A 27969-nucleotide genomic window follows, 5' to 3' on the forward strand; every position below is an offset into this window, starting at 1 on the left:
GCCATAGACGCTGGCGGAAGGGGCGAGGCGCTGGCTAGAGCGTCGCTCGAGCAGGCAGCCGCAGCAGCCGCGGGCGGGCGAGTCAGAGTCCGCCAGGAAGCCGAGCCGCGCGGTGCCTGCGCCCCGCTCCCCGGACAAAGCCGCCGCCCGCCCGCCAGGAGCCCGGAGCCCGCCCCCGCCGCCCGCCAGGAGCCCGATCGGAGCCATGTCGGCCAGCAGCCTCCTGGAGCAGGTACCGGCCGCCGCGCCGCGCCGCGCTCGGGGGAGGCAGCTGGGAAAGGCCCCGGGTTCGGGCCTAGCCCCGGCGGGGCGGCGTTGGCTTCCCCCAGCCCTGCGGCGGGTCAGGGCCGCGCCGGCTCTTGGGCGAGGGCGGGGAGGCTGCGGCCAGGCCGCGCCGGGGTCGGGTCCGGCTGGGGCCTCCCCTGCCAGCCAGGCTCCGGGCCTGGCCTCGCCGCCCGGACCCGGGGCGCCGCCGCCAGGGACCAGCCCCCCCCCGCCCCCCGGGCCAGGCCCCCCCGCCCCCCGGGCCAGGCCCCACCCAGCCCGGTTCTCCCCCCCACCCCGGCGCTTCCTGAGCTCCCGCCCGCTGGGCTCTGCGGCGCCCGGTGCCTCTTCCCTACACTCACCGCGGTCCCCTCCTCTCTCTTCCATGTCTCGCCGCGCCGCCTCCTGCCGCCGCTCCAGAGACCCAAGGGCCAAGGCAACAAAGGTGAGAGGCAGCCGGGCCCCCTGGGGACGCGGGTGGGAGGAGATGTTGTTTTTGTGGGGGGTGGGGATCCCTGGGTGGTGGTGGTAGTAAATCGGGGGGCCTGGAGGCAGCGTGTGGGGCTCCCGTGGTGGCCTAGCTGCAGGGGGGCAGGATTTTGCGGGGCGGAGGCGTGAGGAATGTGGGGGGTTCCTTGGAGCATGGAAAATGGGGATTTTAAAGGATCAGATGGGAAATAAGAGTGGAGTGGGAAACGAAGTTCTTTTGGGAGCTCAGCATCGGGATAAAAGAATTTCTCTAGCAATCTCATCTCTTCTGTGTTGCCTCCAGGTGAGTTTATATATTGGAGCTGCCTGCAGGCCATGTCTGGAAGCTATACAGCAGAAGTAATTGTCAGTGAATCAGGGAACTTAGATTAGCTTCCATTGTGGGTCAGAGGAAATTTTCTTTAGAGGACCATGCTGGTGTGTGTGTGAGACCTTACCCTTATTAATGTGGCTCAGTCGGCAACATTCAGAACCAGTGAGACATTAGTGACATCACTACCGATGTTATAATACAAAAAATACTTTTAGGTTAATACATGTACTTGTTTGAATTGTGGAGTTCTTTCTAAGGGTATGAATTTTGTCCTTAGTGCAAAATGGATCTGTGCATCAGAAGGATGGGTTAAATGATGATGACTTTGAACCCTACTTGAGTCCTCAGGCCAGGCCGGTGAGTACCACAAAACTTATCTCTTTAGTTAAGGGGTAGGGTGTGCCAAGCAATTACTTAATTTTCTGCCAGTGACTGACTAAAATGAATTTTTCTTTGGCTTTTCTTTGAAGTTTTTAAGTCCTCTCCTCTACCCCATAGATTGACATTTGCTAGCTTTTTATGGCTGTTAAAATAATACTCTGTTTTGTCAGTAAATAGGCAGTACTGTGAGTAGAAAACACTCTGGTAATTAGTTCTCGTTAATTGATTAAATATTATTATTTAGGTGTAGGGCTGCTACAATGAATATTGTTTTTTTTAACAGCAATAATTTAAAAAAATACGTTGGGGTTGGGGAACAAACATAAGGGTAAAAGATGCTCCTTAACACTTCTGCGACTTATATGGGTTGCACAGATGTAGCCGTGGGCAGAATTTGAACCCCAAAATGTTTATCCTGAACATAAAATGTTGTGCTTCTGATGATGCTAGAAGTAGTAAAAGGAATTCATAAATCTTGTGATCATTTCTGAACTTTCAGTTTTACTCTTAAGACATGTCACCTCCTTACTCATTTCTGGTTGATTATACAATATGAGGAGTGACTGTATTATATGGCAATGTGAAATATCTCAGTAAAATGTGGTAATGTTCTAGAGGCTTGTCTTTCGGAGAGGATATTATCAGTGTTCTTATCTCTTTACCAAGCAAACTGGAAAATGCATGAAGTTAGTTTTGCTTTATTTTTTACAAAAACCAGACTAGGTGGTTTGATAAATGAAAAGGCAGTGGCAAACGAAACCTTAGCTTTAATTAGAAACTGAGCTGTAAAGGTTGCAGTCAAATCTGAAATTGTCACTACCAGAGACCTCACCACTCTTTTTTTTTGTATTTTTGTTACTAGCTTCTTAATAAAGATAACTTATACTGTTAATCCTGTTAAACGAGTATTGTGTGACATATATAAAAGATGAAGGAATACGACAGACTTGAGGCAGTATAGACTCAGTTATGGTAGGTATACCTATTAAGCTGTATTAGTGACTTTTCAGTTCATCCCAGTTAGCTCATCTGTTCTCAAACAGTCCAGGTGTTAGTCTAAAATAGTCAATAAGTTGTTGCATTTCTCAATTCATTTAGTTTTGTCAACCACGTTTTTATAGTTGGAGTTTTTTCAAACAGTGATACCTATTTGATCGGCTCCTGTCATGAGAATTCTAAATAGGCTTCTATCTTTGTTTAATTTGCAACAAGTATGACTTTCTAATATCTCCTTGTTTTTTTAATTTAATCAGTGCCCATCCTCCCTTGCCTCTAGTGAACTTAATTGCTATCATTAGCAGCCTACCTGGTTGGTAAGGTCACTTAGGAGTCTAGTTCTCAGAAAGAGTGTAAATACCTAGTTTTGAATCTGTGTAGACAGTGTTTATGTTTAGGTTATTTCGCAGACTCCTAGATACAGATGGCTATGTCCCTGCCTACTTCATTAGATAGTACTTTTGTTGTCATAGAAGTTGCTACTACTAATTCTGAAGGGTTTTTGAACATTTAAAGAGACTTTCAATTTACAAGTTGCACTTCTGTGTGAAATTATTACCTACTAACTAAACAGCTAAATTTACTATATCTGATAGTTTAGAGGAAAAGCAATATTTTTTTGTTTTGTTTGTTTGGAACATTTAATAAGCACATTTAATAAGTCACTCACTTTTCCCCTCTGTGATGGTATTTCGCAGGACACAGGGAAAACTCCTTTTTTTTAAATAGGAAAATGATTGGTTGTAGAACTACAAAAATTGGTAGGGGAATTCACTGGCTGGCATAATACTGGAAGACTCTTTGAAACCGACTAAATTTCAAACTGATGGTGTCCCTTGAAATATTCAGCAAGAAAAATAAAAGATGAGACAAAACTGGTTAGCTCCAAATAAAATGAAGTCCCATTAGAATGATTTCCTTTCATTTCTCACTATGTTGTATAGTTTGTCACCTGCTCTCGTATTTTGTCAGCTCATATAAGATGAGAGAAACAATCACACAGAGTTGACTGTGGTGCCCCTGAACAAATGGAACAGGCTGGTAGGAAAACAGTGTCAAGGTTCGTTATCGGAAGATGGGACAGAAAATGTATACAAGGCCCTCAGAAATTAAATTGTTTGCTAACATAGTCAACTGCGTATGAGTAGGACTCCTAGAGGCTATGGTAATACAAATAATGAGGGGTGGCTGCATTTTGAAACTGCAGTCCAGCTAATATGTTTAAAACATTAGGTAACTAGATGACACAGGTGCATACTTTTTAATTCAGGAGCAAGTGGGAGCTGCCATTTTAGGAGCCACTATTAACTAATTTGGCAACCTACTGAATCTCCTTAAATTTGACTAAGGTGCTTTGTATTCCGAAGCTCAAATGTACAGTTAGTAAGTCTTAAACATTTTAAAAAGTCTTTAGAACTCTAATCCCTGGGGAGAGGAATGCAGAGGAAGAGTGAGTCGGGGGGGGGGGGGGGGGGGCTTTTCAAAAAGCATTAGTCATCCAGGGGAATTGAATACTGGTGGACTTCTGTTTGCATATTAATCAGTGACACTCCATCACTCAAGTTTGAGAGAGATAGAAGCACTGGACTTCATGTTTAATAACCGTATGCACATTGCTAGGATTTCATCACTGAGCAGTCAGACCTCTCTTCTCTGAATTTACTGTTTTAACCCTTATTTTAATTTGTATGTTCATAAGTTTATTGTACAAATATAACTCTTCTGTATGACATAGATTTAGACAATATATCAGTCTATTCTGTAATCCAGCCCTCCCCTGAAAATTTGAGACAAAACATAAGAGAATGGGTGAAAAGAGAATATGTTGACTTGATTAGGGACCAAATTTGATCTGACTGTGTCACTTTTTGTGTGCACTGTATGGGAGAAATCTGTCAAGCCAAAGATCTCATCCCTAGGATAGAATGGGTCCCAGCTTTAAATGTAGTCTTCATTATATATTTTTAAGGCCAACTTGCTTGGAGTATTTTAAATTACCTGTGAAACTGGGGAGAGAGTCTCTATCCTTTAAAGGAACATTGTATGATTTTTAGCTAACATCTTAAAAAATCCTTATTTATATTACACACTACAGGGTAGGGCCCAATCCTGCAACATCTCATTCATGTAAATAGTCCCATCAACTTTTAAAGTAAAGACTATTCACTGAGTTAGGTTTAGCAAGATCGAACTCTTAAACGATTAGAACTGTTCTTCCGAACACACTAACTGATAGACTCAAGGAACTCAAGCTATTTAACTTAACAAAGAGAAGAAGGATTAGGGGTGACCTGGTTAGTCTGCAAGTACCTACATAGGGAACAAATATTTAATAAGTGGCTCTTCAGTTTAGCCGAGAGGAGTATAATGATAAATTATTGCAAGTGACAAATTCAGACTTGAAATAAGCCATACGTTTTTAACAGTGAGGGTAATTAACTGTTGGAGCAACTTACCAAGGGTCATGGTGGATTCTCCATCACTGACCATTTTGAAATTATGATTGGATGTTTTTCTAAAAAATCTGCTCTAGAATTTATTTTGGGGAAGTTCTATGGCCTGTGTTATCCAGGAGGCCAGACTAGATGATCATGATGGTCCCTTCTGGTCTTGGAATCTATGAATTCACTTTTATTGTGCCACTTATCTTTTTCTTCTCAGCTGGGAAAATGAAAATAGACTAGTCAGATTTATTTTCAGTTTTCAAGCAGTAGCCCAGTGATATGATGTTTGTTTGGGTGACAAGAACTTCAGGAGAATTTTTTAAAACAAAACCTGTCTCCATTGGTATCTTTACAATTAATTTTCTACTAATTTTAGATAAATTTCAGGCCAAATATAACCTGTTCTTTTAATTTTGAGTCTAGGCAGGTTACTTTCACTTAATTCAAAAAGAGATAGGGAGACAGAACTGCTGTTTCTTTAGTGTGCAGAGCTATCTTGATCCTATATAGGTTTTGATGCATATATGGCACGAAGTCCTTCAGGAACTGCTCTTGGCACCCACAGGCATGATTCAATGAAAAATGGAGTGGTGCCCGATGTAAGCCAAGCTTTTAAACAGGAACGGAACCTGGCTTTCATCTTATCTGCATTGGATCGTCATGTAAACTGTCATGTAGCACTAAGACCTGTGTGCTGCAGGTTCGAATTACTGGATGATAAAACCCATTAGTGTTACTGCAAGAACTCCCTGGTGGTATGGCTTAAATATGAAATGACAGATCTTCATGTAAGCAAGTCTTAGTGATGTCTGTTAAGTTTCCGAATTGCAAAATGAAATATCCATGGTAGTAATGTAGGGGCTGTTTGGATGTAAACATCTAGAGAAGAAAACTCAGCAAGCTTTTTTTCCAAACCTGAAGTCCGTCTCTGTAGCTGTGCTGGAAGGGCCTCTCTGGAAAAGCTTTAGGTGATCCCATGTTTTAGTATGTTACTAATAACGTGTGGCCGAAGCTCCAGAATAGTTTGAGTTTTGGGGATGATACTGTAAATTCCATGTTGGTTCTAAAGTTCTTGGGATATTTGTGAACACTTAATATTAACCTTTGGAGACATTTTTATGGATAATCAATTTGAGATAATTTCAATAGAAACAAATGTGGCCTTTAATAAAACCGTTTAAGGAGTTATTCATAATTTTAATAGTGCTTTTTATTGGTCCCCTTCCCCCCGCTGTAAATCCCCTTCTTCCAAAACCCCACCAACCACGCAGATTATAAAATGCTCCCCATCCAAAAAGAAAAAAACCAACAACCCACCTTAAAACCCACTGCGTCAGGCAGGTATTAAATGATGAAGGGTATTCTTTGTACTCTAGATAAAATGTTGAACAGCTCCAGCTCATTTTGCTCATGCTATAAAATCGGTGTCCAGTTCCACACGGTGCATCTGTAAACTTCATGCTTCTACATCTTGGGATGAATAGTGTCCTAAATCTTTATATTTAATCTTTCTGGCAATGAAACTGTTTTAATACACGTTTGACAGAGGATACATTTGAAAGCCACGAAGCCTATTTACTGAAGGCTTTGAATATGTTTGAACAGCTGAGGTAGAGGGGTGGGGCACGAGAAGAGAATAAAAGGGTTTTTATTCCAGGCCCCTTGATGGTTTGTTCTGCTTATTCTAACTATTCAGTGCTTATTTTTGTTTTGCAGAATAATGCATACACTGCAATGTCTGACTCCTACTTGCCAAGCTACTACAGTCCATCCATTGGATTCTCCTACTCGTTAGGCGAAGCTGCCTGGTCTACAGGAGGTGACCCACCCATGCCCTACTTAACATCCTATGGACAGCTAAGCAATGGGGAGCCTCACTTTCTCCCAGATGCAATGTTTGGGCAGCCAGGGGCCCTTGGCAGCACTCCATTTCTTGGGCAGCATGGCTTTAACTTCTTTCCAAGTGGAATTGACTTTTCAGCTTGGGGGAATAACAGTTCTCAGGGACAGTCCACTCAAAGCTCTGGATATAGTAGCAGTTATGCTTATGCACCAAGCTCACTGGGTGGAGCCATGATTGACGGACAGTCTGCTTTTGCCAATGAGACTCTAAATAAGGCTCCTGGCATGAATACCATAGACCAAGGGATGGCAGCACTGAAGTTGGGCAGCACAGATGTTGCAAGCAATGTCCCAAAAGTTGTTGGTTCTGCTGTTGGTAGCGGGTCCATTACCAGTAATATCGTGGCATCTAACAGTTTGCCTCCTGCTACCATTGCTCCTCCAAAACCGACATCGTGGGCTGATATTGCTAGCAAACCTGCGAAACAACAGCCCAAGCTGAAGACCAAGAATGGCATTGCAGGTTCAAGTCTTCCGCCGCCTCCAATAAAACATAACATGGATATTGGAACTTGGGATAACAAAGGGCCGGTAGCAAAAGCGCCTTCCCAGGCTTTGGTTCAGAATATTGGTCAGCAGCCAACCCAGGTGTCCCCTCAACCGGTGGGCCAACAGATCAGTAACAGCCCACCAGTGGTACAGGCTTCTCCAGGGCAACAGCCACAGCCACTGCCCCCACCACCACCACAGCCAGGCCAGCTACCGGTGCAGCAACAGGCAACTCAGCCAACCCGCTGGGTTGCACCTCGTAACCGTGGCAATGGGTTTGGTCAAAACGGAGTGGATGGTAATGGAGTGGGACAATCTCAAGCCAGTTCTGGTTCCGCTCCTTCGGAGCCGCACCCGGTGTTGGAGAAATTGAGGTCCATCAACAACTACAACCCCAAGGATTTTGACTGGAACCCAAAACACGGCCGGGTTTTCATCATTAAGAGTTACTCTGAGGACGATATCCACCGTTCCATTAAATATAACATCTGGTGCAGTACAGAGCACGGCAACAAGAGACTGGATGCTGCTTATCGCTCCATGAACGGGAAAGGCCCCGTTTACTTACTGTTCAGCGTCAACGGCAGTGGTCACTTCTGCGGAGTGGCAGAAATGAAATCTGCTGTGGACTACAACACATGTGCAGGTGTGTGGTCCCAGGACAAATGGAAGGGACGTTTTGATGTCAGGTGGATTTTTGTGAAGGACGTTCCCAACAGCCAGCTGCGGCACATCCGCCTAGAGAATAACGAGAATAAACCAGTGACCAACTCCAGGGACACTCAGGAAGTGCCTCTGGAAAAGGCTAAGCAGGTGTTGAAAATCATTGCCACCTACAAGCACACCACCTCCATCTTTGATGACTTCTCACACTATGAGAAACGCCAGGAGGAGGAGGAAAATGTTAAAAAGGTAACCTGCCTGCCTGTCTTCAGGAATTTTGTGGGATGGGGAAGCATAGAGAAGCTAGGTGGTTCAATGGACTAATGAAGTAGCCTGGAGACTTGCGCTCATAAGTGAGTTTGGGGTCTCACTTTAGTCCTAGCTAATCACTTCCCCACATCATGAACCCACTATCTAGTATGGCAGCTCCTGATCTGGATGGGACCAAGAGTAGGAGGGAGTTCTGCAGAACAGCACGGATGTTCTGGTGGAGCTGTGTGGGGAAGTTTATGTGGCACCAGCCTGCGCTAACCTAGACGCTAGTCAGTGCTGCAAGTCCAACTTTTTTTTCTGAGTATCAAATTTACCTGATTAAAAAAATAAAATTGATCAGTGTTGTCAAGACTCCTCTTTGCCAAGTATATGTTCTACAGTAAGAGAGGCAATCGGGTAATCTATGATAATGTAACAAAGCAATGTGGAATCTTAGTTGTCAAAACATTCTTCCCAGTGGAGTTAAAGTACCATCCATACTGAGTTAGATACAAATCAGGGTGTTGAATTTGCCTGTGGATGACTCCCCCCCCCCCCCCCCCCCTTAGGGATATAACTCTTATTTGATCCAAAACACTAATTAAAAATTAGCACCAGCTCCTGGTTTGTTGCCAAGTTATGTAAGGCCCTCTTTAGTTCCAGCAACCGGAAATCCCCCACCTGGTATTTGAAGAGCTAAAACATAAGCTGCAAACAATTCAGTGTGACAATCATTGAACAACAAATGTAACAGGGCACACCTTTTCAAGTACAATATTTTAATGTTTGTTACTAGTATACAGAGATGGGATACCAAACATGACTAGCATTTAGCAGAAAACCTGTAAGTCTGGGTGGGAACGCATTGGAATAGTTATATTGACATTGTGTGAACTTGGCCAGACTTGATGGCAGCTTGGAGGTTCTGGGTGGTTTCATGTCCTAAAAGCTGCCATGTCATTTGAGGCCCAGAATGCAGCAACCAGACAAGAGCAGACTAAGTTTTAACTTGCAGCAGAGGGAGAAGTTAAGAAATCTGATCACTGAAGTGTGGGCTGGAGATCTTCAGGAAGTGGGATTCCTAGTACATTTCACACTTGAGGTGTGCAGAGCAACAGAATTTGCAGTGCAAGGAAAGGTCACATCTTGGGGAAGGGAGGCAGCTGAAGAGGGGGAAAGGGTGTGATGAACCCAGCAGAGACCTGAGAACAAATGCAAAGGTGCAGAAAGTTCCCAGCAAACAGATTTGAAAATTTGTTAGATTTTTAAAGTTTAGACTATTTTTTAAATATTAAAAAGGTTAAATTGTAACTTACTAATGGTCCATACAAGAAGCATCTTAAGAAATTAAATTGGTTTAAACCTCAACTTCAGTTTTTTTAAAATGTATTTGCAGTTTCTCTCCCCTGCTTCCTTCAAAAAGAGTTACCAGTGACAGAGAATGCTAAGAGCAGGAATGGCAGCTGAAAAAGATGTTTAGAACATTGGAGAGTCCTTTTGGCATTACATTTGAGTTAGCTTAGTGTACCACTCAAGTAGAGAAGTGGTTAAGGAAACTATTTCCTCTCTCCCTGTGAGGGAATTTAAACATGCCTATGAATTTCAGAGATACAAGGAATGAACTCCTGTATGTTTAGAAGTAGTACGTTTGCTTTTTACCACTGACTCATTTTCTTTGTTATGGTATATGCTCTGGGTCCCTGCCCTATGTCTGGTATGGAGGAAGTGACTTAGCCTGTCATTTTCAGTACAGTACCTCGGGCAGCTTGACCTTTCGGATCACTTTCTGATGCAGCCTTGAAAATCTTTAGGTTTTCCTTCGGCTACTGTTTCATCACTTCAGTGAGAACCAGCAGACTTTGGTTCCTGGCTTCCAGTTTTGTTGGGCATTAATAAAATGGATACTTGTGTTTCTGCCTTGTGACTATTGTTGGCAAAAGCAAATCTTGTGTGGGCAGCATTCTGTGAGCACCTCAGCTGGCCACCTGAAAAGGATTCACATACCAATTTAAAACACTGCCCCAGCAGCAGTTAATGACGCAGACTGCCTGTCCATGGTCTGTTAGACTTCTTTTGTACTGAAGAAACCCCATTGCTAAGGGCTCTTTGTCTCTGCAGTCACAGTCAGTGGAAGATGGTGCTATGTACATGTTCTGCATTCTTGTTCCTTGAAGCTTAAACATCTCCAAGTTTGGCTGATGCCTAACTTTTAACAAGCTTACAACTGTTTCATTTGGTTTCAAACTTGGCCAAAGCTGTTCTATTACAGTTGTTTCTGCAGAGCAGCTTACACAGAGTGACTAATGAATGTACTCTCTCCTAACCCTCTCAAAATTTTGGGGACTCCCTGTGTTTTCTCTCCTGTTTCTCAGGTTATCCCTTTAAGAATACCTGCATCCAAGATATATGGGAGTGACCGATTTCTTTAGAGCACTGTGTAGCATATCTAAACAGGCATGTAAGTGGTACTTTACTTTGGTGGTTGTGCTATGTCCTTTCACTTTATAAAGGGAAGTTAAAAGGCTGAGTTTGTCTAAATCTATTACGAACAGACCACTGGGCCGCTCTCTGCTGTACGTACGTTCTTATGCTGGTCTCCACTTCTTCCCTGTCCTTAGTTAGATTTTGTTCTGTTTTCCAATCCAGAATTAGATTTTCCTTCAAACCGTTCGATGTTCTCCTATCCAAGACTGTTGAAGCTGATAGCCAACATAGTCCTTCTCAAGCTGGCTTCAGGCTTCTCAAGACCTTGACAATTGCTCCCACAGTACACTCCATCACTGACTGCTGCAGCATGTGGACTGCTTTATTTTATATTTTAAAACTAGCAGTAACCCTTTGTTTCTAGAAGGTATTGCATTGACTTCAGTGAAGTGGTCATGCATATTTAACAGGGAAGTCTCATGAGATTCTGCTTACATTGGAATGGCAACATCTTGTGTATTCCAGACTCAGAAGCAATGGAGGTAAAATGAATGCTCTCTACAGAATTGCACTGGATCTCGGCTTTATAGCTCTGTTCTGTTGCCTTGGCATTATGAATTGCATGTAAACAGTGCACATGTTCTGTGGACTTTAGAAAGGAGTTTGCATAAAGGTTTACTTTCTCCAGTTCCAGTGACAATGCGTGTTGTAGTGTGCTTCCTTCACTATTGATAAAGGTACTTTTCAGAAGGTAAGAATCAAGCTTGTATTGATTTGGGTGTCGGAATGTATCTATCAATCTCAAAACAGACGTAGATTTGCCAAATGGACCGTTATTTCCTGAAGTGTATTCTCTTTTCTCATTGGTTGACACCTGATGCTTCGAAGGAATATTAAACCTCCTTTAAAATACTGAGTGGTAAATGTCACTGCCAATTTTGAGGGGGGCAACTTGTGGAAAAACAACTAAATGTTAAATCTGCATTTACTAACCTGGATTTTTTTATGGTCACTTTTAAAGCACTGTTTGTTTTTTGTTGAACACCGTTTGTATTTTTTCTGGTTTTGTAGTTGGCTGGAGAAGCAGGAGGGGAAGTATTTTCCAAAGATTGGTGGAGATCCTCATGATTCTTCTGTTACTGTTCTCTTGCCTAATGCCTGTTGTGTTATCCTGTAGAACATGATAAAACCATTCTGAGTAAACAGAGTTAGAACTTCCTTTTCTGTCTTCTTGGGTATTGCAGTTCATGGTGTAAAGTAATTTTTGCTTGCACTGACATGGCTCCTTTCATCCAGGGGTCATAAGATTACCTACCATACTTGTACTAAAACCCCTGAAAAACCTGGCCAGTATGAGGTCAATTGATAGGTGTACCAGTGCTGAATATCCTTGCTATGACCCTTTAAAGTTCTGAAATGCACGTCCCGGTTCCAGCCTTCTGTAAATTGTGTGCTAGTTAATACATTTGCAATGATACAATAATAGAGGAAATGGATAAACTGCTTTACTTGTCTCAGTACCTACCTGCTGATGTGTATTTTGCATTTATTATGCCTTTTATCCAACCTCAAGGCACTTAATTGAAACTGATAAATGAGCCTTACATATTCTGTGGGGTTTTTTAAGAGGGAAATCTTATGGTTCTTTCTTAAATGCTCTAATCCAGAAACATGCTTCCTCCTTTAGAAGAAGGGTGTCTTTCCTCTGCTGTAAAATAAGAATAACCAGAAGCCATCTTAGTACAAACAAAATGGAAGTTAGATTGTGAAAAGTAATCCAGTTCTAGTTACTGCAATGACACAGAGGCCTGGTCTACACCTAAAACTTAGGTTGACCTAGCTACATTGCTCAGGGCTGTGAAAAAATTTGCATCCTGCGTGACAGTTAGGTTGACCTAACCCCCATTGTAGACACAGCTGGGTCGGATAGATCCAACTACTGCCTCTCAAGGGGATGGATATACTGCAGTGAAGGAAAAACATCTTCTGTCTTTGTAGCAAATGTCGGTGCCACAATGGGGTAGTTGCAGTGCTGCAGCTGGGCCCCTGTAAGGCTTGTAGCAGAGACGTACTCTGAGTTTTAGCGAGTTAATAAATCTCATTAAGCTACAAGATTTAATGGCTGTTAAAGTCAACTGGTGGCTTGTGAAGCTGATCCCTAGAAGTTGTCAAGATGAGAAGTTTAAAATTGTTTCTTTAGGATTGGTAATCGGATTAAGAGCCTTTCACCTCTAGGCCACCCGGTCAAATGCAGTACACGTTGTGAGTAACCAAAAGGTATTACCCTCTAGCAGGGAATGGCCTACATGAAATGAGTTAATCTCAGGCCATTTTCCAATGAGCTAATTGCTTAATCACAACTGGTACCCTCACTGGCAGCACCATGAAGAGACCAAGGAAATTGAATGTTGTTCTGCTGGAGGTGATCTCTCCAGAACAGTGCAGGGGCACATTGGCAAGGGACAGTTTGCAGAAGACTTTTTTTTTCTTTTCTCCCTCAGTGTTGTCTTTGTCCTTATTGATCAAAGTAAACTTGATCTGTCGATATGTCTCAATTCCCTTAAATGATCTTATTTGGCATTTGTGTTTTTAACAAACATTAAGCTGCATGCATCAGCTGTTAATACCACAGTGAACTAAAATGAAAACCTTTTTAATGTGGTGGGTGTCCGATTTTCCCCCTCTCCAATAATTCAAGTTAAAGGTGCTGCTGTTTAGGGTTTGTGTTGCTGTTCTTTGAATGTTTTTGGAGTGCTTTAGGAAGAGGATTCCCCAGAAACTTCATGAGATTTTGATACATGGAGGGAAAATGTTGTGGGTGGTTTTGTTTGTTTTTTTAGGGAAATGTTGGTAACTTACTAACACTGGTTGATAGCCCATTGGTGGAGGGCAGTGTTACAGAACTCTAGGTAACTTAGCTGTAATAATCTGAGAAGCAGCAATTTCTCAAGGAAAGTTTCTTTTCTCTGAAGCTAAATGTCAGTTGGCTGTTTTGTTTTCTGAAAGCTCAATGCAGCTGAGCATATGTAGTGTTCTCCTGCCTGCTTTTTCTGCCCAGTGAAGAAGTATAATTGATCAGGTGACACTACTTAAGCTGATTAGCGTCTAGGAAGAACTAGGAAAGTATTAGTGTGTGAACACATGAACCTCCTGTATTCAGAGTTTTAGTAGGTTTAGCTTTACATGAGCTAGATGACTGACCTCTTTAGAAAGAACAGGAGTACTCGTGGCACCTTAGAGACTAACAAATTTATTTGAGCATAAGCTTTCGTGGGCTACAGCCCATTTCATCGGATGCATAGAATGGAACATATAGTGAGGATACAGACTAACACGGCTGCTACTTTGTGACCTCTTTAGGTCCCTTCCAGCCCTACGTTTCTATTTGTTCTTAGAATGTATTCCTGCGATCTTTTTCTGTCTGACAGGTCACTTTTTTTGCTTTGTCCCTTATGTAAGGTGTCCGGTGACGAGTATTAATTTAAGGGAATTCTTTTTGTACTCTTTAGTTTGTCATTGTATGAGCATATTAGCTACGGTTATTAGAACCCTGCCTTAATTTCTAAAATCGTACTCCGTTGTACTTCGTAGTAATAGTAAGTCTTACAGCCTTACAAGTTAATAAGCCAGTTCCTCAGTGGCACAAAACTGGACCATTTGTCCTATAAAATAGTGCAACTGCACTTTTACTGCAGTAAAGTTGTCCAAGGAAGTCTTGGTTAACAAGAATTGTGGTTATGCAAGCTGATGACTAGACGAGGGAGTTGATTGTTGCTCTTTCCAATGCGTAGCTGCCCGGCGTGCTGCTTTTTAATTGAAGGATAAGTCATGTAATAATGCATTTGATCAGGTTAATAACAGCATTTGGGGGTTTTGTGAGCCATTCTATAGAGCACTCAAAATGCAGACAGCAATTCTAGTTTCATACTGTTAGAATTTCTTTATTAAAAGGGCAGTGCTGAGCGGTTTTTTGTGTTAGCTGCTTGTCTATTGTTTGTAATAGAATAGTAAGGTAGGAACTTGGGGGGGGAAATAATAAAAAGAAAAGAAACTATAATTTCCTTCTCATCTGTCCTCTATGTCGAATTGAGCTTGAAATTAAAAGGCATTTGTTTCCTTTTCTATGTGTGCATTGGTGTTATTGGTTGCTGTGCTCCCTGGCCTGTCTGTCATAAGAATGACAAAAGTATAGGTCCTATATAAAGTGGCTACCTTTAAGAATTTCTTGGCATCATAGTAGATCTTTAAGAAATTAAAGCCCTGAGGATCATGCTGTCTGGAGTATCATGTAGCAGGCCATATTTTGGCCACAAACAGGTTGATACATGGGTGCAGACATGTTTATAAGACAACACTATGCAACTCTAAAAAACTAAGTAGGAATTCATATGTCCATAGGGCATAAGATTCCCTTTTAAATACCTAGGAAAAAGAGAGATTTGTATAAAAGTCCTAGGGAGTGTTGCCCTCCTTACTGGAGCTCATTAACTGAATTTTGGTATCAACTGGTTAATGGAAGTGGGAGACAGCATGGCCTGTTGTCTGTGACTTTATCTTAAAATGAATATTAAGCTTCTCTGGCTTACAGAATGAAGTACTTGTTGTCCAGGCTCCATGGGGGTGGATGTAGAGTTGTCCAGACTTCAGTATTATTCAAACCTGGCTGTCGCATTTGTATTGTATGACGATGAGTACAACAAATGCTTTATTAGCTTCGCATCAATTGAGATTCTGAATCCGGGAAGTGGGTGAACTTCACTCTCCAGAACATCTTGTGGTTCAAATTGTGTGGTGCTAACACTTACATTCTCTACTATGTAGTCAGCCAAAGTCATAGGACCCATTTCATGTGACCCAGAGTGAGATTTGATCCCAAGCCTGCACCAAGGGTGCATTACTTTCCTGTAATCATTGCAGATTAAATATCAAGGATGTACTATAATGTTGTATGTATTAGATGGAATAAATGGTGTAACTGGTTTATGTTAATATTAAACCGTGTTAAACAAGGTCAGGGGTTTTATATACAAAGACTTTGCCTTGATACTAAGCAAGCTAAATACATTATTTCTAAAAATCATTTTAACCTTTTATTAAAGTTAAAGAAGGAAAAACAGTCAAAGCAATTGAAATGTAAAGTCTTAAGATTTACATTTTAACATCCAGTATCCCTTTCCCTTTAGCTGGAGAAAATGTATAGAAGGAAAAACCTCCTTGTTCAATAGTCTCTTAGCTAATATGAAAGATGGCAATAACTGGCCGCCTGGGGAGAAGAGAAGTTGTTAGCTGAGGTGGCTGGAGCTGTTGCTGTTGAAGTCTAATGCTGTTTCATCCCAGGTGGCGGTTGGGATTCAGCTAGAGTCCGTAAAGGTGGTGAGCTCATCTGGGTCCCTCTGTCTGGCCTGGTCCGGCTAGGACGTGTCTCGGAATCAGGGCGACAAAGGTCCTGGGTCCCTGGAGATGGTGGGGGTACCAGCCATCATGGTGAAGCTTCCTTCAGTAGCCAGTTTTTCTCCCCAAAATATTTAAGAACCCCAGAAGGGAGCGATGGGTGGAGTAGCCCATCCCCTCATGATTTTGTTTACCAATTAAACCTAGTTTCTGACCCACCAATTTTGGTTCATTCATTTTTTAGTTCTACGATTTTCTTGTTTACCAGGCATGATCTTAACACAGTCCTTGAGTTATACCAGGTCTTTTTGTTTGGACTTGCTATCTTCCATTTGCACCTTTTTCACATTAACCCTTGTTTTAAGTTATGGTGAATTCTACTCTTTACTGTTAAGTCCAATCATTTCAATAACATTCAAAGGAAGGTTCTTGGTAAATGCCATTGACTTTATTAAAGCTGGGATAGGAGACTTTAACTCTTTAACATGTAAGTCATGTAGAAAGTGTCTGATCCATACTCCTTGAAAGACCCAAGCAGGGAAACAGTCAAACTGCCCGGTAACACAGTGCTGTCAAATGCACAGCGCCAGCAAATTGAAAAAATAGTCCATTATTGCCTCATGTATGTCATGACATACATGCCAATGTATACACAAGAATATCTGATGAAGTAAGACTGGAGCAAGGGAAGAAGACTGGACTTGCCAGTAGAAGAAAAATTCTAGGCCTCACCAATAGCCACAGTTTGAAACTTACAAGAGTATAGTCAGTTTCACTGCTGTTGCCCATAGCCTTCTGAACAGTAATAAAGCTAATGAGATTCTTGTAAGTTTTTATATTTGGCTGTTCAGGAAAGCTGTAGCACCTAGTTACCAAATGGTGGGGGGAGAAGGAGGGTGTTGGGAATGTTCTTATTAACAGCTGGGTGTGGGAATAGGGAATCCTGTTTCCTTCCGGGATCTTGGAATGGAAGCTACAAATGTATTTTGCCTATACACTAAAGCCAGGAGGGGATTCGGGTCCAAATACCATGCCCAGGTAGGAAGCCCAGTGGTGCTTAATAGATGTCTCTGGAATCCCACTCAGAAGGCTCCCATAACTTGTATTAACTTCCGATGGGTAAGGGGTGCTGGTAAATTTTTCAAAGCTTAACTACCTGTGGGTTTTTGTACGGGATCTAAATGCTCATGTTCACTGAAAAGGACCAACTAGCTCATTGTGACGTGGCTTTGGGTAGTTGGTGTCCAGTAGCATGTTGTTGTTTGCTTTAGGACCACATACCATTCTGTTTCCTGTGCAAGTTACACGCTTCAGGGCAGCTGCATCCTGCAGGAAAGTTCCTCTAAGTGTTTGTAGAAATTGGACTCCTTGTTGCTTCAGAATGCCGTTTTGATCTGGAGTGTGAAGACTGGCAGAGTTAGTCCTTTGTACTAGATTGCATCCGTCGTGGTGGTGCCTTGAAAGCAGGTGGGGGGGGGGGGGTTAGGGATTTGAGCATGTCTGCCAGCCAGCTGACAACCAGGAACAGCTGACAGCATGTAACTGCCACTGCAGAAATAGAGGCAGTCTTTCTAAGACTTCCATGAAGTCCCTCCCAACACCCTAGCTCCCAAGCTGGATGGTTGACATAAAAATGCAAGCTGGGGTTTAAAATGCACAGATCATGTGGTGGTTGGGGTTCTGTAAGTGCTTACGATAGGTTAGTCTTGTTTTGGTTACAACCACTCTTGAAAGAGGACATCTTGCTGTTCCCTATTTACTCTGTATGCCTTGATAGCCGTTTGTTGATTAGATACCAGAGTGATCAGCATCTTAGACAAACATTAGGTGTTGTGCTCAGTTTTTATGCTGAAGCAAGACCTTTCTAACTGTCAGGATGTGCAAACTCAGCCTGATACTGTGATTTGGCTTTTCAGTCTGTGATGTGGACCTTTTTGAGAGAGTCCCTCTTCTCCAATATCCTGCGGACGGATGCAGTTGAGATTTGCTGGAACACTTGGGTTGTCTGTGCCTGTAATTCAGATTTCCAGGACTGATTACATATCCTCCTTTGGCATATGATCCCACAGATGGGTCTCATTTTGCTTGCCCTCTGGTCAAGTTGTTAGGCTTTCTTGTTTAATCAAGATTTTGATTAAATTTTAATTTGCTATCGGAGCAGGAGGAGTTCTAGCATGGGGTTATCAACATGTCTAGTATATTTACTTTTTTGTATTTTAAGGAGCTCCTTTACAAGAGTGCAGAGTGATAAATAACTAAAATTCAGCCATTGTCACAAACCAAGAAAAATCTGCAGACTGAATGGAGCTAGCGTTTCTGTTGCTGTGTAGGTCAGGGTAGGATGCAGCTCTTTCCTCTGCAGTTGTATTGGCTTTCCAGTGCCAACAGTAGTAAAATATTGTGTTTTGTATATAAACTGAGCATTTTAAGATTCAGAAGCTGCATGGGGAGCGGATAAGCATAGTAAGAAGGTGCTATTTCAGTGAGTTATTTGTGCTAACCATAACCACATTTTAAGCTGATCTTGTTGGAAAGGCTGGCAGAGCAAAAACATCATTGGTAGAAACATCACTCTTATTTCTAGTTCAAGTCAGAAGTCATTGTGTTGTTGCATAACTTTTGGAAGCCCTGAAACCGTGTTAGTTTGGTTAGGACTGCATATGATCTGACATGGGAGGCCGTAAAGGGTTTATTTCCAAGTGAACAAAATGATTCTAGATTTAAAGAATCCCAGTAGTTCCAGCAAACGTTATTGAAGATGGGACAGAATTCTGCTGTTGGGCAGGGCGCACATCTCCCATTGATCTCTGCTGCAGTTGCATGCATGTATCTAGAGGACAGAACTTAGTCATCAGTGCATATGACCTTAGCGGAAGGAGCGTGGTCTATTGTAAGGGTTTTCCAATTTCCATAATGCAGCCCACAGCCTAAAAGTTTCAGGTCTCACCACTTCTCCCACTCAGGCATACAAAACACCCTTGTGCTCATTACAGCAGCTGCTTATGTGGAAAAAACATTGGGAAAGTAAAGTGTGTTGAAATCGGACAACACCGTGACCAGCCCACCACCAAGTGTGCTGACACGCTTGGCAATCACTGGTGTGGTGGTGAGGGCCTGAAACTAGCAGTTGAGTTCTGGGTTCTGTGGCAGGTTCTGTCCCTATTTGTAACCTTGGATAAATCTTTCTCCAGCCGTAAAGTGGGAATAATACTTGCCTACCTCACAGCAAATGCTGCTTGTAAATCAATGTGAGAGCCTCTGCGAGGTGCTATACAAGTACATAGTATTGGCATCTGTGTATCAGTCATTTCTTATGTGCTATTCGTCATAGTATGTAGGTGCTAACTATAAACTTTCAGGTAAGTCTTTTACTCTCCTGTCAGGATTGGCTCCCAAACTGTGTGACTGGAAACTGCATCCTCTCATCCGATTGCTGCACTAGACCCATTCATTCAGTAATGTCACAAGCCGGCTTGTGACATCATGGCTTCCTCCCTATAACTGGTGACATGGCTGAAATTAATTATGCAGGATAATCACGTTCTGGCCTTGTCTGGAATGGAGAATTTTGATTCAGCTCTCTAGGATATCTGTAAACACAGCATGTCCACGGCCATGCTTGCAAAAGTGTATAGGTGTCTATTCCACCTGCTCTGAGCAAGGATACTTTTCTTGTTATCCATTGTGTTGCTCGGTACTGTGTACAATTAGTCCTCCCATTGCATTCCCACAGTGCTCTTCCCCGTCCTTCACTGACACGTCACAGCTCTCGCTTTGCCTGGTCTGTCCCCTCTCTCTTCTTCTACTTTTCATTATACTTGAGCCAATCTTTGTTGATCAAGGGCAACTTTAATAAAACGCAATGTGGATATTTTTTGTCATCCAGGGATTCGCATGTCAAAGGGCAGAATCTCATGGTTCACACCTGCAGGTACACATGCCCCAAGCCCTTTTCCTGGGATTTTGCGTGGGTGTTAGCTTAGCAGGATTCCCCACACTCCTGAGATCTGAGGAAAAACAAGAATAGAGATGTTGTGGGTACACAGCACTTAACCCCCATCTCTGACCCCAGAAAATCTGCCTACCTACCTCTCTCTCATAGTCCAGCACTCACTTATTACCTTCTATAACCCCTGGAGAGCAAGACATCTCTCCTGGTGGGTGGTGGGATGTCCCACTGCTTTGGATGAGGGCGTGGACTATGTTGGATTGTATAGAGGGGATGTCATCTCTAGACTAAGGCCCCTTTCCTAAAAGGAAATGCAAGAGAAACTGCTCGTTCAGCTACAAACAAAAGCACAGAAAAAACTGCCATGAATGAAGAGCATGAAATCACGCCCCGTATCTCCTTCAGCACTGAGAGCAGTGCTCACATTAGTACACACTGGCCTTTCAGACCCCAAGTGGTTGCACCGGAGTAGAAGGAAACTGCTCGCTTTCCCTCCATGGCATATGCATGGATGAGAGCATAAACCCAGATCCTTGTGCCATGCAAGGAAAAGTTGCTTGCAGCAGGTAACAGAATGAGCCAAAAATCTGAACGGGGCAAATAGCTGCCCTACATCATTTCTTTATAAGAAACTCCCCCTAAATATTCTGTGAAGCTGCAATAGTGGGGGAAGTAATGGGATTATTCTGCGCCAGAATGCGGCACTAGTTCTTCAAGCCTCTTCAGGTTGTTATACTGAATATTCAGTTGAGAGAAACTTGCGGTACGATCCCCCATCCTGAAATTAAACCGTTCGTATCTAGTCTGCTTCCTTCCATCTCTGGCCTTTTTCCAGATTCCATGAAGGATCCATTTCTGGGACACTTCTTGGGTTGTGTTGTCCTTTGTTCCTGTATCCTGTGACTTTTTTTTGCTCCATCTCCCCTGTGCCATTCAAAAAAGAACTAGATAAGTTCATGGAGGATAGGTCCATCGATGGCGATTAGCCAGGATGGGCAGGGATGGTGTCCCTAGCCTCTGTTTGCCAGAAGCTGGGAATGGGCGACAGGGGATGGATCACTTGGTGATTCCCTGTTCTGTTCATTCCCTCTGGGGCACCTGGCATTGGCCACTGTTGGAAGACAGGATACTGGCCTAGATGGACCTTTGGTCTGACCCAGTAGGGCCATTCCTATGTTCTTATTCCTCTTAGACCCCTTGTCTTCCTTTCCTTGTGCCATGCTTTGGCTTTTGGAGTAGCTTTACTTTCCCGGAAGGGGAAGGACAAAGCAACTCATTAAACGCGTGTTTTGGGATCTGTCTGGTCAGCTAATAAGTCGAAGTGGTCAGCAGGGACTGCAGCCACCATCTGCAGGACAAGATGAGACTCTCTCTCACTTGACGCTACAATGGAGGGGTGGCAGTTCTAAGGCTGTGTATTCCTGCAGCTAGCTTAAAACCCATCTGTGCCTGAGAAGGTAGAGTTCAGTTCATGCAGTTGACCTCTTCCTGAGTGGGTGTGGCGTATTGCCATCTGTCCTTGGTTAGTGAACCGTGCTGGATTCAGAACCAGGAGGCAGAGGAGGAGAAAGACCTGGTAACTTCATTTCGATTTGCAGCTTCCCCCAGGCATATGGCTTTATTATTTATTTGTACCGTGGTACCCAGGGATCAAAACTGCTTTGGTTATCTGTTGTGGTTCTTGATTTTGCCTGTTTTCAGGTCTGCTCCATTTGTATGGCAGATATTAATTAACAGAATTTGCTCCACCTTAGCCTAATTTTCATCTAAAAGGCAACGTGTAAGTATCCAGGGCTTTGTCTCAGATGTCCTGTGGAGAAAGGGAAGTAGGGGTTGACTAGGCCTATTGTGGGGAAGAAGCTTTAAAACTGAAGCGGTGTTCCACTCACTGTATCCTTGGTTGATGGGGGTAGGAAATGTATTGTTGCAAATTGGCGCTTAGTCCTCGTCTGCACAAAACTTTTACTGGTTATCCAGTGGGTGCAGACACTCTTATTCCAATGTAAGGGTGGTTTGGTTAGATTTAGATTAAACCTTTTTCCAAGCGACATAAACTAAATCAGAAAAGGCCCCCTTGTACCAAAACATGGCTGTGTCTACCCTGTGGAGGCTATGCCAGCAGAATCTCCTAGTGTCAAGACAGACTGTGACAGAAGGAGTTTTCTGAGAGTGCAGAACACCATCTCCCCAGATGATATGAGCTACATGAATGGAAGGACTCTTCTGTCAACGTAGTTGTGTTTTGGTGGCATAACTCTGTGGGTCGGGGGGTGGTTTTTCACATGCCTAACTAATGTAGTTATGCCAATATAACTTTTTTCAATGTAGACCAAGCCGAAGCGTCTCGACCCAGGGAGTTGTACTGGGGTACGAAGGCCTGAGGCTAACCAGACACGTGTAGCTATCATTTTCCGTTGTTGATGGTGAATGGTAATGGTTAACTTTTCCCAGTGCTGAGGGTAGAAACTGGATCCAAGAATGGTTTCAGTGGGGGCCAACTTTTTCAATGAACTTGAAGCAAGAGATCACGGGGAATGACTAGGTGGAGAAAAGGAGGCAATCAGTAACTGGATGTGAGCATCATTGTTCATGGAGAGCTCATCTGCTGGCAAATTTTTGGTAGTCTTATTGACGTTGCATGTTAAATTGTCAGGGATGTTTAAAAAAATGCTTTGAGTCGATTTAAATTAACATCTCTCTCTCTCTCTCTCTCTCTCCAACGTGATTCTTTTAACCCTTTGTGGTAAGCTGGACTCAAGTTCTGTGGCAAAGCCCCTTGATTATGAAGTAGCACAGAGGGAAGTTTTGCAGCAGCTGCATTTAACATTTAAAAAGTTAATGAATCCAACATGAAAACAAATGATATCAATGCAGTAGCCACTGAGGTTTCTTTGATATGAATTTCAATGTAATTTACTCTTTTCCACTTTCGTTTTTCGATATACTGTCGATTTTTATCCTGACAATGCATAATTGTGGTGTAGCAGTTGTCAAGGGCAAGTTGTGGGGGTTTGGCAGCTGGGTAGGGAACAGATGAGGATTTGGCACCTGGAGAACCATAGGAGGTACTTTGGGGATTTTGGAATAACTACCTGCTTCTGTTAAAATGATCAGCAGTAAAATAGTTGATTTTTCTACTGTCCCAGATTGAAGTCAATAGAAGGAGATTTTGGAACAAATTGATAAATTAAACAGTAATAAGTCCCCAAGACCAGATGGTATTCACCCAAGGGACTGGGTGGGGCTCAAGTATGAAATTGCAGAACTACTAACGGTGATGTGTAACCATCGCTTTAAATCAGTCTCTCTACCAGAAGATGGGAGGGTAGCTAATGTGACACCAATTTTAAAAAAAGACTCCAGAGGTGATCCTGGCAATTACAGGCCAGTAAGCCTAACTTCAGTACCAGACGAATGGTGTGAAACTAGAGTAAAGAGCAAAGCTATCAAACCCATAGATGAACACAGTATGTTGGGGAAGAGTCAACGTTGCATTTAAAAAGGGAAATCATGCCTTATCTATATAGTAGAATTTTTTGAGAGGGTCAGCAAACATGTGGACAAGGGTGATCCAGTCCATATGGTGTACTTGAACTTTCAGAAAGCCTTTGACAGGGTCCCTCACCAAAGGCTCTTAAGCAAAGTGGGCAGTCCTGGGATAAGAGGGAAGGTTCTGTCATGGCTCAGTAACTGGTTAAAATAGGAAACAAAGGGTAGGAATAAATGGCAGTGTTCACAACAGAGAGAGAAATAATGGGGTCTCCCAAGGATCTGTCCTGAGACCTGTGCTGCTCAACGTATCCACAAATCTGGGAAAAGGGGCAAACAGTGAGGTAGCAAAACTTGTAGACACTACAAAAATTACCATATATACTTGATCATAAGCCGGTTCGTTTATAAGCAGACACCCCCCCCCACCCCCGGATGGATAAGTTAAAAATGGAAAAATTTTATAACCAGTTCATAAGCTGACCCTATAATTCAGGGGTTGGCAAACTTTGGCTCCTGGGCCATCAGGATAAGCCGCTGGTGGGCCGAGATGGTTTGTTTACCTCGAGCGTCTGCAGGCACGGAGGTAAACCTGAGTAAACAAAGTGCCCTGGTGCGCCAGCTGCTTACCCTGACGGGCCGGGACAGCAACTGGTGGGGAAATTTTTGGGAGGGGAGAAGCTGGGAGTTAGGGGAGTAACCCCTGTGACCACCCTCCACATGACCCTACCCCTAGCCCAGGACCCCCACGCTCTCCCCATCCCTTCCCACCTTATCTGGGGAGGGCCAGGGGAGGATGGCTCTGGCCTGGCTGCAGCCTGCTCCGGGGGGCCAGACCGGGCGGAGAGACTCTGGCCCCGCCTCTTCCCTTCTGGCTCTGCTGGCTGTGCTGCCTCTCCTTGCCCCCTCTGTGGGGGGGAGGGGCTGTGTCCCACCTCTCCCTCTCTATCCCCGTTCGTAAGCCGACCCCCTTCTCTGGTGCTTCCCTTTTTTACTAAAAATTCGGCTTATGAAGGAGTATACACAGTACTCAAGATAGTTAAGTCCAAAGCTGACTCTAATGCGTTACAAAGGAATCTCGCTAAACTGGGAGACTGGACAGTAAAACGGCAGATGAAATTCATTGTTGATAATTGCAAAACAATGCACATGGGGGGGGAAAAAAATCCCAACTATACATACAAAATGAGGGGGTCTAAATTAGCCCCTCTCACGTAAGAAAGAGATTTGGGAGTCGTGGGTAATTCTCGGGAAACATCCGCTCAGTGTGCAGTGGCAGTCAAAAAAGCGAACGATTTAGGGACCATTAGGAAAGGGATAGATCATAATGCTACTATATTAAATCCATGGTATGTTCATACCTTGAATACTGTCTGCAGTTCTGGTCACCTCGTCTCAAAAAAGATCTCTTAGAATTGGAAAAGGGGCAGAGAAGGGCAACAAATGAGTAGGGATATGGAACAACTTCCATGTGAGGAGAGATTTAAAAGGACTGGGACTGTTCAGATTAGAAAAGAGACGACTAAGCAGGGAGATGATAGGTCTATAAAATCATAAGTTCATGGAGGATAGGTCCATCAATGGCTAGTAGCCAAGATCAGGGGTTCTCAAACGGGGGGGGGTCAGGACCCCTCGGGGTTGTGAGGTTATTCATGGGGGGGGGGGGTCGCGAGCTGTCAACCTCCACCAAAAACCTCGCTTGCCTCCAGCATTTATAATGGTGTTAAATTAAACACACTTTTAAACATATTTATGGGGGGGGTCGCACTCAGAGGCTTGCTGTGTGAAAGGGGTCGCCCGTAAAAAGGGTTTGAGACCCGCTGGCCAAGATGGTCAGGGACACCACCCCATGCCCTGTGGGTAACCCCCCAACTGCCAGAAGCGGGGACTGGCTGACAGGGAATGGATCACTCCAATTGCCTTGTTGTGTTCATTCCCTCTGAAGCACCTGGCCCTGGCTGCTGCCAGAGAGAGGGTACTGAGCTAGATGGACCATTGGTCTGACCCAGCACGGCTGTTCTCATTATTGCCATCTTTAGGTTTCAGTGCTTACCACTCCATTCAATGCCATTTGCACTTCTTTTGTACCGTCTGCCTTGAAAAAGTGAAGTGTGAACCAATCCCACCTCAGCCTGAATCTGCGGTTCGTGTTGGCTGGAAGCGTTGTTGTTTAAAATGAAGGATTGTACCCTGGATCATCAGTCTTCACGAGGCATGAATTCTGTGGTTGGAGAACTGTCAGGGGCTCGGTTTTACAGCCCTGAGCAAGCAACTTGCCAGTGCCGAGTTCACTGAGGGACTGAACACAAACGGTTTTCAGTTCCTGTTCTCACTAGCCATAAATGAGTATCTGATCTCCTTCAGCAAATGGACCCCTGCTGCCAATTCGCTCTTGAAAGCCCCCAAATCCCTCCTTTCCCAGGGCAGGTCACTCCTCCTCCCCACTGTTACCTACTCGCTCTCTAGACTGGTTTCTAGCCTGATAGGATTGAGAACTGGAGGCAGGTCTCTTGGGAACTGCTTTCTGAAGATCCCTTTACAGGAATGGGGAAGAGAGCCCTGTTTCGCCCCACCAGTGAGGCTCTGGAAACCCTCACTGATAACTAGCACAGTGGCTGCCTCTACCTGGCCCCCCAGACTGTGTCCAACCAGTTAATTGACAGAACATTAGCAGTGAGTAGTTTGTTTATTTCACTAGCTCTTCACTGGCTGCCCTTTTCCCCCCTTTCCTTGTTTGTGTCCCACTTCCCTTCATTATACTTGGCAGGCTGTACAAAACAGGAGGAATCTAAGCAGGTTGCATCTGAGAGAGCTGTTTTTTAATGAATTAGACTGGTAGGACCTCTGCTCTTGCTGTCTGCAAAAGATGTTGCTGGGGGTAGGGAGAGGAAAGGAGCAGGGTGCGAGGGGAGGGGTTGTGGTGGCAACTGCTATTCTAAAGGGGAAATGGTAAAAGCTGGGAGGCATCACACGATACGATGTACGTACATAGTCATACTAGCCATGTGCAGCTGCCCTCTTAAAATGAGCTCCTGCTCCTTGAACAGAAACGGACTGTTTCTCAGATTCACCTTAGTTATAATGGACCTCTCCAGTCATAACCCAGATAGACCTTTAAATATTAATGTAGACAAATGCCCCTCAGGGAAGGTTTTAGGAATTCATAGATTCTAGGACTGGAAGGGACCTCGAGAGATCGAGTCCAGTCCCCTGCCCTCATGGCAGGAAAAAATTAAAGGGAGATGTCCTATCTCCTAGAACTGGAAGGTCTATTGAAAGGTCATCGAGTCCAGCCCCCGGCCTTCACTAGCAGGACCAAGTACTGATTTTGCCCCAGATCCCTAAGTGGCCCCCTCAAGGATTGAACTCCACAACCCTGGGTTTAGCAGGCCAATGCTCAAACCACTGAGCTATCCCTTCCCTAATCCTGCTTCAGTGTGGGGAGGTGGACTGGGTGATCTTTTGACATCCGTTCCAGCCCTATGTTTTCGTGGTCTGTGTATGAGATAGTAGTGAACAAAATCCTGTTCCCTCTTGACCCATGGAAGTTTTGCAAGAGTTGCTCTAAACTAACCACCTTCTCTTTTCTCCTGCAGGAACGCCAAGGCCGTGTCAAGTAAAAGTCTACGCTTCCCACAGAGACTGCAGCAGAGGTTGCATCCGGGATATCTTTCAAAGAGAGAGCGAGAGGAGAAAAAAGAACACCCCAGAGAGAATTAGGACTTTTTTTCTTAATTTCATTGACTTTAAAACAAAAAACTTACAAACTTGCAGTTTAAAAAAAAAAAAGTATTGGAATGTCACAAGAGACATAGGACTAAAAAAACAAAAACAAAAAAAAAAATCCCTTCTAGGTAGAGTATAGGTAAAAACTGTCCCCTTTCTTTTGGCTTTGGTTGTGATTTCAGAGCATATGCTTTGTTTTTTGTCTTTTTACTATGTTTTCCGGATTTGAAAGTCCGTAAGTGGCATATGCCTTTTTTCTCTAATTTTTAAACCCCGCTGCATCCCTTTCTTCCACTTCCCTCGTGCCTCCTTTCCCCCTGGTTTTGACATTTGCACTTGGAACACCGAGTTGTGACTTTTTTTGGACATCCGCCGCAGAAAGTGGAAGAACTGTTTTTTCCTTGGACTGGAAGAGGAGGAATTTTATGAATTATTTGGGTTTATTTGCCTGGAAGAATTGAATGGAAATTATTGCCAAGGTTGTGTCTAAGGGTGGTTTGTTTTCCTCTGACCCTTTGTTACTCAAAAGTCAAGTACTAGGAGTCCTAAGAAATGTTCTGTTCTTGTGCATTATATGGATTACAGATTAAGTCTGGATTAATTTGATTTAAAGGCTGAGAACAGTGGTAAAAACTTGTTTTGTTTACAGGAACATGAATTTTGAACGAAAAATATTGTAAAATGTGTAGTGAATATGTTTCTTCAGTTTCTTGTTAAGCCAATGAGGAATGGGCGTTGCCTTTCTTTTCACCATTAATCACTTCTCAATAATAAACGTGAGATCCTGTTGAGCATCA

The 27969-nt window shown here is 43.5% G+C and overlaps 1 protein-coding gene across 2 annotated transcripts; it reads left to right on the forward strand.

The window, feature by feature from the left end:
- On the forward strand, positions 1–27969 carry YTHDF2 (YTH N6-methyladenosine RNA binding protein F2). 2 transcript variants are annotated; one of them, XM_054011917.1, is made up of 6 exons: positions 1–232; positions 685–709; positions 1344–1423; positions 6604–8190; positions 10566–10651; positions 27043–27969. In XM_054011917.1, exons 1-5 carry the CDS (start codon positions 206–208, stop codon positions 10620–10622), a joined length of 1776 nt encoding a protein of 591 aa, XP_053867892.1. In that variant the 5' UTR covers positions 1–205; the 3' UTR covers positions 10623–10651; positions 27043–27969. The 2 variants fall into 2 exon arrangements, with proteins under 2 accessions (XP_053867892.1, XP_053867893.1); XM_054011918.1 differs by lacking the exon at positions 10566–10651 and having other exon boundaries at positions 13–232.

The sequence above is a fragment of the Malaclemys terrapin genome, chromosome 22, assembly GCF_027887155.1.
Source record: "Malaclemys terrapin pileata isolate rMalTer1 chromosome 22, rMalTer1.hap1, whole genome shotgun sequence".
Classification (NCBI taxonomy): Eukaryota; Metazoa; Chordata; order Testudines; family Emydidae; genus Malaclemys; species Malaclemys terrapin.